Source organism: Monopterus albus, unplaced genomic scaffold, assembly GCF_001952655.1.
Source record: "Monopterus albus unplaced genomic scaffold, M_albus_1.0 scaffold156.1, whole genome shotgun sequence".
Taxonomy (NCBI): domain Eukaryota; kingdom Metazoa; phylum Chordata; class Actinopteri; order Synbranchiformes; family Synbranchidae; genus Monopterus; species Monopterus albus.
The window spans coordinates 907,902-918,513 of record NW_018128036.1 but is presented as its reverse complement, the minus strand read 5'-3'; the positions used below and the strand labels follow the sequence as shown (position 1 = coordinate 918,513).

The 10,612-nt window shown below is 37.9% G+C and overlaps 1 protein-coding gene across 6 annotated transcripts in view; it reads right to left on the bottom strand.

The window, feature by feature from the left end:
* The window catches only part of LOC109968637 (RNA binding protein fox-1 homolog 3-like), a 644,376-nt gene that overhangs the window by 13,086 nt on the left and 620,678 nt on the right, over positions 1-10,612 (bottom strand). For 5 of the 6 annotated variants that reach the window (XM_020615034.1, XM_020615039.1, XM_020615038.1 and 2 more), the window contains 2 exons: positions 8,075-8,153; positions 2,423-5,204 (listed from right to left, as the gene is read on the bottom strand). In XM_020615034.1, the coding sequence (XP_020470690.1) occupies positions 5,160-5,204; positions 8,075-8,153 (124 nt within the window). In that variant the 3' untranslated portion in view covers positions 2,423-5,159. Of the gene's footprint in view, positions 1-2,422; positions 5,205-8,074; positions 8,154-10,612 lie in introns of those variants that run through there. The other variant, XM_020615037.1, reaches the window with a different exon arrangement.

The window sequence follows — 10,612 nt, the reverse complement described above, 5'->3', positions numbered from 1 at the left end:
ATATCACTGAAATAAAAATGTCATTCAAACATACATTTAAAAATCGTAAAGTGCATGAAAAAATGACATAAGTGACATAAGTAAACACATTTTTATTTACATTAGTGGTTATGAACAGCAGTTGATATCCCATTACCACTGAAAGTATATTCTTCTCTCTGTGGGCATGTTCTGTGTCAAACTGCATATCTGTCCAAGAAACGTCACTTAATGTGTTGGGGCCCTTTTAACCCTCCCCTTTCCCCCTCATTATTATAAAAACATGCAAGATTACTTAATATAGCAGGACCTTAAGGTCCTTCTCCTGTCATTTATAATGTTTTAGTAATGCATCTTTTTAGACACAAAATGTTAAACAATAAAAAAAAAAAAATTTTTTTTAGACTTCCTCATTCTTTCTGTGTGCCCACTAACTCTTACTAAAAATGTCTGTCTCTAAAAGTGACTCAAAAACACATAGTTTAATTTTTTTAAAAAGGCTCAGCATTTTCGTGAAACATCTGGTCACTGTAGGTCTTACCAAATTTAACTTTTCTTGATATGTTTTTATATCTTTTAAAATATATGCATCTTAGTAGGATCAGTTCCTTGTTGGTTTAATTCTGCTAATGGGACTTGTTGACAATAAAACAATCCTTTCAGTACAATGAGACTGAATACCACAGAGAAAGGACTAAAGATGAAAATACAACAGTGTAGACTGTAATGTGCAGTAGTCTGACTACATACTGAGGGGAACCTAAACTTGTGAAAGTTGTCGAGATGGCAGAGGGTGCAGACATGTTAGATTAAGGCTATATTTTGTCTGTGTAATGAAAAAAAGATGAAGTGTGGTAAGACAGGGAGTGGGAGATTTATCCAATCCATATTTACTATAACAATGGCCTTGTCCTCACTGGGAACAGCAAGAGAGTGAGAGAAAAGACAGTCTGGAGTCAGACACAACAGCGACAGCAATAGACCAACTAGTGTGAATGTGTGTGAGTCTAGTCAGTCTGATATATCTTCAAATGAGATCAGTGCTTATTGACTGAACTCTGTTATCTCTAATCTGTGGGATAAATTGCCTCAGTTGCAGCTTCTCTTCGCATTTCCCTTTCTTCCTGTGCTGCTGATTCCTCTCTTTACGATTCCATCAGACACAGCAGGCACAGATGCTATTTACTGGTGGGAGAGTTTATGTGCGTGTGTATAACATGTATGTGTGTCGGTGGGAGAGGAGGTGAAGTTAATGTGTAGCTAAATATTTTGGTGTAGTAGGGACTGCTGCCTGTGTTAAATTTAACATGTGTCTCCCAAGGTGTGCAGCATGTGAGATCATTAGATTGCTGATATATCTTCCTGATATTTTTAAGGTAAAGATTCTCTCTTAAGTTTTGTGACAGTCTCCAGTGACACTCCTAAAACCCCAAATTTCTTCCCAGTAAATATATATTTTGAAATAAACCTTTTCTTTTATCTCAGTGTGTTTCCACAGACCTCTCTGGTGTGTTTGTTTTTAACCACAAACAGCAAATCAACCTGACATGTACAGTATGTTTGCTCTAACAAGTGGATTCCTGAAGTGGATGCATGAATAGACAGATACTGTATTTAGTCACACTCACATGAGTCTTGTATCTGAATGTCTCTTGCACTTATTTGATGTCAGCAGTGAGCTTGATTTCTATCATTGTAGTTAGATATAATCACATTACTTTGTGTACAAGTGGTCATTTCTCTTATAGGTTTGTATTTGATAAGTTATTTGATGATGTAAAACGGGATGTCTTTCAGATAATTTGACACAGTATTTGATTGTTGATCTGATACCACAGCTCCACATCTAGCCTCTACTGTACAGAATCTGGTTGGAAAATGTGTGAGAAGAGAAAGGTGGATACCCCTGTATTTGTGATGTTTTGGCCTCACTTTTGTATAGTGAGAGGAAATGGTGACATTGTCCATTTTATACACCAATCAGCCATAACATTATGACCACTGGCAGGTGAAGTGAATAACATTGACTATCTGTTACAGTGGCACCTGTCAGTGTGTGGGGTATATCAGGCAGCAAGTGAGCATTCAGTCCTCGAAGTTGATGTGTCAGAAGCTGGTAAAACAGGAAAGCATGAGGATCTGAGTGATTCTGACAAGGGTCAAACTATGATGTTGATGACTGGGTCAGAGCATCTCCCACACTGCAGGTCTTGTTGGGTGTTGCTGTCTGCAGTGGTTAGTACCTACCAACAGTGTCTAAGAAAGACAACCAGTGAACTGGCCACAGGGTCATGGATGCCCATGGCTCACTGATGATGAGGTTGACCTACTGTGTACACATTTAAATTTCATTCATTCTTTTCAAAAAATTCCACTTAGTTTAAATCTTTATTAAAATGGTTGAAAATGAGAAATACTGTACATTGGTCTCTATGAAGACAAACATTCAGCACCTATAGTGGTGATATCACACCTGGAGTGGGAAGGCTGTTGAGTTTGTCTAAAAAATTATCTCTGACTTGTCCTCTACACCACAGTTTTCACTCATTTTACATATTTTTTTTTATCAGCAAATTACAGCCACATTAGCACTTTTTCTGACAGTAACTATGGAAGCAAACAGAGTCACACAAGATGCACTGTGAGCCTCAGAGCAACACCAGTGCCAACCAACTGCAGCATTGACCCCTGTGTACACACTATTAGGCAGGTGGTCATAATGTTATGGCTGATTGGCGTATACAGTCTGCATTTAGCTAATCAGAAGAAACACCATACTGTGTTCAATGCAAGAAAATGCAAGAAGAGTGTAGGACTCCCACATTCATCTGCAATTTGTGACTGTCATTTGTGAAAAGAGCTGCTGGCACCAACTGTGATCACCTATAAGCTGTACCTAGGAATATATGGGCCCATGTTTTGAGCAAATTTTAGTACTGTCAGACCGAAAGGTGGCAAGCTGCTGGTCTGATCACTGGGATCTCAGATGTCAGCTTCAGATTGGCTGTAATCTCCTTTATACATTAACACACAAGCCTATTGAAGGTAGGTTACTTCTTTCAGGAAAGTAAATATCTGTTAGAATTAAACTGGTCCAGAGCTGGGCTTTCTTGGTGTGAATTAAGCCCTTATTAATAATTATTATTTTCACATTGTCTGGAACACTTCCAAAACCTCTTAGGCTTTTCTGGCCTGTGGTCTCATTTCTTAACTCTTCCAACTACTCTCATTACGGACTTCTCAGTGCCACTGAACTTGTAACAGTGTGTTTTTGTATTCTGTTTCCAAGAGTTCATCTTCCAGTTGAAAATGAAAAGAAAACAGATTGAAAAGTTATTTCAAGCTGCAACTGATACAAAAGAGGTTCAATTGAAATGACTGATCTGAACATCTGTCCATGCACTGACTTCACTGCTTTTTTTTGTGTTTCTTTCTTTGTTTTTATTGGTCTTGAATTAAGGCACGGGGTGACAACTCATCTAACAAAAAACTAATCAAACTGAAGTGAGCGAGTGATCTAGAGTTTGCATTGAGTATCCTGTATTTCCTTCTTTTACGTGACATCCAATAAAATGGTCTGAGGCTGTTTTTATGGGTGAAGGGAAACATTACGAATTGCTGTCTGCCTCTGTTGTGTTTCCTCAGAGCAAAGACAGATGCTTGGGGACAGGAGAGAATCGATTCAGAGCTACATGCAGGATTCCTCCATTTTAGCCTATTTATGCAAAACCATCTTTGTGAAACTCTTGTAGTAGTTCATTTACAATGCCAACAATAATAATAAAAAAGTGTAAACATCTTACTTATATAAAATAAACTTAGCTTTGAATTTAAAACCTGGATAAGTTACATAAAATGCTGGAGTATGGTTGCTGGTAGACCAGTCAGATTTTTGAAGCAGGAGTAGACCATACCAGAGCAAAATTGACAGTGAATATTAGATTATTGGATATTCATTTGGTGGATAGAAATATTACTCCAAATTAATACTTATGTGTTGCTATGGCTAATACATTAATCATAACAGTGTCAACCTGTGGTAGGTGGTGTTTATATCCTCCAGGATGCTTTCATATGTTCCCTGTCTCCTAGTAAGCAGATAATCATTAATGCAACTTTAACGAGGACAAGGTATTAGGTTGTAAGTTTGATAACAAAAGATAAGATCACATTCTGCAATCACTAAGAAACCAAAAATATTTTATAAAATACATAGCATATGTGGTATCATTGTGAGTATGTGCAGGACGTGAGGACATGAAACAATGAAAACCATTGTGTGGAAATAATGTGGTTTTCTCCTTTAAAGCCATTCAGCAGTAATGGGATACCTCTTGCCTCTGGCACTATGCCAACAATCAATGGTTCTAACACACTGCTGCCCATTTTGCAATGACTCCCATAGCTCTTTGCTCCACACCTTGCTATACATCACTTCCTCCTGCATTCGAATCCAGTAATACATCATGATCTTCCTCTCACCTTCTGGGTTTTATAATGCACCACTTCCTGGTAGACACTTTTTTTACAGTTTCACCTCCTTTGGGCTGAACAGCTCTGAGTCCCATTAAGTCAGTCTGAAATGCAACTCCAGTTATTGACTCACTTAGAAAGAAACCAGTTCTCTCAGGGGGTGGAATGGCTGTATCATTTACTTAATAAATCCAATCTGAAATTTGTTGCTTAAACTGGAATTGCTGAACATTAGTGGTCTTTAATGTATATGGGGGAAATGACTAATCCAAACAATAAAAGAAGGGAAATTAGATGGAATTAAAACTAATGCAAGATACCACCTCACAGGAGCTGAGCTGCAGACCAATAACTTTGAGAGGAAAAGAGTGAGAAGCAGGGAGACATCTCTATTTCAGCTCTTTCCTCGCTGTGTTCACATTGACCAGTGTTGTCTTTTCCCACTACTATAGATATTTCAATGAAAATACATTCATGTTAACACAAAGTAACAAAATGTTCTTTTCCAAAATAAGTACACTACATCAATAAATGTAGACTGTGTAAAAGGGGGAAGCATCTTGAGGATGTTGTATTTCGGGTCAGATTTGCCACCTAGAAACATTTTGGTTTTAGTTTTCCATGAAGAGTGTGCAGACGGTTATTTAGAGATTTTATTTTTTTTATCTGTTTTGCGGGGAAAGGAAGGGGGCGTGCCTCCCTCTTTTCTAGTAGGGAGTGAAGCGACTGCACCCTCCTCTGTAAAGGCTAGCCTGCAACATCAAAGATGAAAAAGCTCCAATCAGTATGCAATGTAGAACCTTTGTTTGTAATAATAATATTAAAAGTAACTTCTCTCTTTCCTCCAAACACACTTTTCTCCCTTTTCCCACTGATTTTGTGCACAAGGAAATTTGTCAAGTCAAAGAATGTGACTGTATTTATGCTACAGTTATATGCAAATGAGCATTTATGGTTTTGATTTTAATGCTTTAAATGAATTAATGAATTAATCCCTTTGACCCAATCTATCATGGATCACATTTAAATTTTTAAATCTTTGACCTCAAATAAAAATATCAGAAACATACGTACTATATATTAATGCTTTAATATCTCTGAAATAGGACAATTATTCTCAAAACTGCAAAACTGTCAGCAAGAGAGAAATTATAAGGTAATGGGCAATTTCTGAAATGGCTGCAGCAAATTCAGATATATTTTCTTGTTGTTTTTCTTTCTTGATTACCCACAATACAACTCCACTACTGACTGTTGTGTTGGTGGTTCAGGTGTGGTACTGTATGCTGGTAACAGATAACGCAGTCTCTAGCACCTAACCTTAAGAAGAGAAGTAGAGCTGGTGGATAAGCTCACTTCCTTCTAGCACCACAGATTTTTCGCTTGTTGTTCTCAGCCCCAACTGATGCTGACTCAAATGACATCACTTGAGGGCATTTACTATAATTCACACAGCTTTGTGTAGTACTGCTCATCACCTATAAACAGATTGATGACTGGTAGAGCGTGGTTAGGGCCCATAAACTATGGTTAAGATAGTGGTGTGAGTAGGTAACTCAAAGACTTGGTTCAAATCAGTGAAAGGTCATTTGTTACAGTTAATAAAAGGGGGAACATTATAATTGCAGGTATGTGATAGAACATGAATGCCAACCTTTTGTATGAAATTCTGACATGCTACACTCTATCCACTACCCCAACCTCCGCATCCTCTCTTTCTACCTTGCTACATAAAGGACACACTTCCTGCATCGACAGTGAATGTTGACATGCAGCTCAAAGTCATCTGGCAACACACCATCAAAAATCAAATATGAGCATAATGCACATTTCTAATTACTTTGTAACAATCACAAGTTGGAGGATAAAACGATTATTGATCTGATAACTTTTCAGGGCTGTAAAATCCTCACTGTTTTACAGTCTGCTGGGGCTTGGTGGTGTCTGATAAACCTTATGATAAGTTGTTACCCAAACAGCTGGATTGCAGCTAATTGTATACCTTGTATCTTGTACCGTATGCAGCATCACACCTTTACCGACTCAGACAGTCTAGTCCAGTCCTACCCAAAAAGCCTGTATCCAGATGTCTAACTAGTCCAGAATGGCTCAACCTGTTTACTGCCAAAACTCCACACAGGTGTTTTGCCTGAACCCACACGACCTATAAGGCATGCTAAAATAATCCCATCATTTCTGTTTATATAGAAAATATAACTTGGGACACAAAGTCTGCGAAGAACCACGCAAAGCACAATAAGTCAACTTTGCATTTAAAACTCGGTAAAAACAAAAACTTTGTTATACAACCCCTAATTCTATCTTTATCAGTCTTACCATTATTACCCAGACCTAACAAGTTTAGTTCAAAACTAAGTTAGTTTAGGTTCATTTTAAGTTAAGTCTCGTGCTACAGAACAGAATGTGAGGTATAATGTCATTTTAATTAACAGTTTGTTACTTTTTAAATTGTTTTATGATTAGGAATAAAAAACTTGGATAAAATAAGGGAGCTTAGAGAAAAGGGAGGCGTAATTTGAAGAAAAAAGAGAAGAAAGTGTAGAGCAGTAAGGAGGAAAACACAGGCCACTGTTTTAATTAAGTAAATGAAGAGGAAAAAATGGTCGTAATTAATGAAGGCTTTTAGCTAGCAGCTGCACTATGGGGGAAGGGTAGTGTTTGGGGGACACATGGGGGAGGAGGTAGGTCTTTAGATTTCCATCACCACGTGCACATCCACACTCAGCATCAACCTTCATCTGTCTGGAATCCAAAATGCTTCACCAAGCTGCACCCCCTCCTGCAGTCAGTTTGTTATGACAAACTTTAATTCTCCCTCTCCTCCTACTTTTCTGTCTTTCGTAGTCTATCTTTCTATGTTTCTACTTTAACATCCCATGGCACATTAAAGTATGTATTAGATGGTCATTAATCTTTTGGAGGAGGTCCCTACCCACACCCACGTAAGAAAACAAATTGCACTTTACGTTTCTCTCACATCTTCTGGGGTGCTCTGCTCATTTTTTAGGATTTTTTTTTCATCTTTGATGTTAGCTGCAAAGCTAGCTAAAAACAAACATTAACCATTCGACTAGCTCCCCTTACAAAATTTGAAGAGACTCTTTCCTGTGGGGAGAAATTCTCAGTCTCGATTGGAAGCAAGTAGCTTCAGGCCAATGTAATTGAATGGGGAGTTTGAGAATAAGGCAATGTCCCTTTTTCATTTACTGAAGTGGCAAAGATTCATATTAAACATTAAAATGGATCTTTCAGAAGGAAACATGATTCATAGGAACAACAAACTGAAAAGTAAAAATAGGATTTTTATTTTATTTTTTGGTGAAAGGTCTTCTTAAATTATTAAGAAAGCATGTCAGCAAATGATTTGATGTGAGTTATCGTTTACTATAATTTTGTTTAGTTGTTCATATGAATAGTTCAGCAGACCTATTCTGGTGCAAAATGGGTCTCAAGTAAAGCTAAACATCCATGTCTCAAGGTAATGTGTCAAGACAACAGTGTGACAATGCTGTATCAGTTCACCCTGGTTCATCACATCATCTCATGCAGTCTGGAAAAATAATTAGATAGTCAGCGGGTAGGAAACAGGGAACAGACTCACCATAGTGCCCACACTGTATGTGGCTGTAGGACCAATCGTATGGTGATATGGGTCTGCTGTTGCATAGACTCTGCCATAACTATAGAGGAAAAAACAAACAGAAACAACATTTAATATGACAATACCATAGACTGTATATAAGATTTACTCTTATGTTTTGTGACAGTCTCCAGTGACACTCCTAAAACCTCACATTTCCTCCCAGTATTTTGAAATCAACATTTTGATTTTGAAATCAATTTATTAATCAGTGTGATGCCGCTCTGATGTGATGGGGGCCCTAAATTCATAGCTTTCAGCAAGTTTTTGCTGAAAGTCATGTAAATAATTTTTGAACTATGACACACACTGTACACATTGTTACACTGGTATGTGTAAACAGCTATGAATCATGAGACAGTAACCCAGTAAAGCAATATGAGATGATATGGGTTTTCTGGCCACTAGTGCTGCTGCAGACCAATGCTTTCATGAGGCAGCTCTGATTTTATATGCATTTCAGTTATTTCACGCCAACCCAGATTAGCATAACTTTATATGAGAATGGGGCCCAGGGCCCTTTTTTAATTAATGTCATTAAAAAAAAAATTCATAATCTTGACACATTTAAATAGAGACTGGCCTATCTCCCAAAAGCGAAGTTGCCACAAGTTTACTGCCCCCTGGTAGGCTTGTTTCAGTATAGGTCATATACTCCCTGCCCCCACCATGTACAAATCAAATAATATTTTGCCAGATGTGATTTTTGTCATTTTATGTAGATATCATTGCATAGATTTTTCTGGTAAATTTGTTTTTAATAATTTATTTGATGGTATAATGAGGGGTGTATTTCAGATGATACTGTTTGTCTGTGATTGACAGACTCTGGTTGCAAAATGCATCACAAAGCACAATATTTTGGCTTCACTTTTTCATACTGCGGATTAGTGGCGACACCGTCAAAAAAGGTAGACTTGCAGTAGCTTCAGCAACACGCTCAACAGACATACTCTATGTAGCTAAACGTTCATACTATAAAGTATCCCTTCCTCACATTAGGACATGAGTTAGAAATTGAATGTGTCTTGACAACAATAATTAAGCAGTGGTTTGCACTCACTGTTCAGTCTTCATTGTCTACAACTTGCCAGGGGACCCATGGGCAAGTTAGAGTTTTGGGTTCCAACTGATTGCTCTGCCACCTCATTTGAAATGTTGGTGTATCCTGTTACCTTTAAGTGCTCCTCGGGCAGACACAGTAGCAAACAGCAGACAACCCATGGCAGCATTACTGTTTTGCCCAGAGACATGGAGAATATTTATTATACCTTTACTGGAATGGTGTCTCTCAGTTACATTGTAGTAATTTAATAAAACAGATCAGATTTTTGTAAAGGAATAGATACCATGGGAGCTTTAACATCTACTGAAATAATAAAAGTTATAAAACTAAATCCAGTGATGTATCCATAATGAATTATATGTGATAATACAATTGTACAAAATAAGTTTAAATGCTATCAGTATTTATTGGAACAAGCTCTTGCTTTAAATAAATTTCATTTTCTCCACTTCCAATACTATGAGCATATATTATGCATTTACCACCTGCTTGGAACTCCTAAAAGGTTTGGACAGCTTGCAGCTCTGGAGGAAGATTTTGTATATGAGGCAATAGATTTACACTCAGAGTGACATTTGGATTTATTCCCTAAACATAAAACTATATGGATTCTTTGAACTTGTACAAATCAAATGTGAATTTATTCAGATGGGAAATACTATTAATTGTTTCCATTCCAGCCACCAGACCTTGCTCATGTTGGCTTTGATTGAGTAGACTGATAATGGATAGGGAGTGCCAACAAATGTAATGCTTTTGCATGAGACATGTAAGGCTCTGTGACATCAATTTTAACTGGGGTCTGGAGGAGAGATCTATAATCATTTCCCCCTCTCACTCATGATAAGGACAGGCCTATGGAATGAAAAGGCAATCAGTCTCCTCTTCTCTTCAGTTTTTCTTTTTTAACAAATCTGCAAAAATGTCAAAAATTCTGTGTTTTTCTGTCAATATGGGGTGCTGTGTGTAGATTAATGAGGAAAAAAATGAACTTAAATGATTTTAGCATATGGCTGCAATATAACAAAGAGTAAAAAATTTAAGGGGGTCTGAATACTTTTTGTACCCACTGTATATATATAAAAAATCTCCACTCGCCCCCCACTTTGGAGCGGTCTTATTCCTTCCTTCAAGCTCGGGTCCTCTACCAGAGGTCTAGGAGCTTGAGGGTCCTGCGCAGTATCTTAGCTGTTCCTAGGACTGCACTCTTCTGGACAGAGATCTCAGATGTTGTTCCTGGGATCTGTTAGAGCCACTCTCCCAGTTTGGGGGTCACAGCCCCCAATGTTTCTATTACCACGGGTCCACTTGTGCCTTCACCCTCCACATCTTTTCCAGCTCTTCTTTCAGCCCTTGGTATTTCTCAAGATTCTCGTGTTCCTTCTTCCTGATGTTGCTATCGCTTGGGATTGCTACATGTATCACTACGGCCT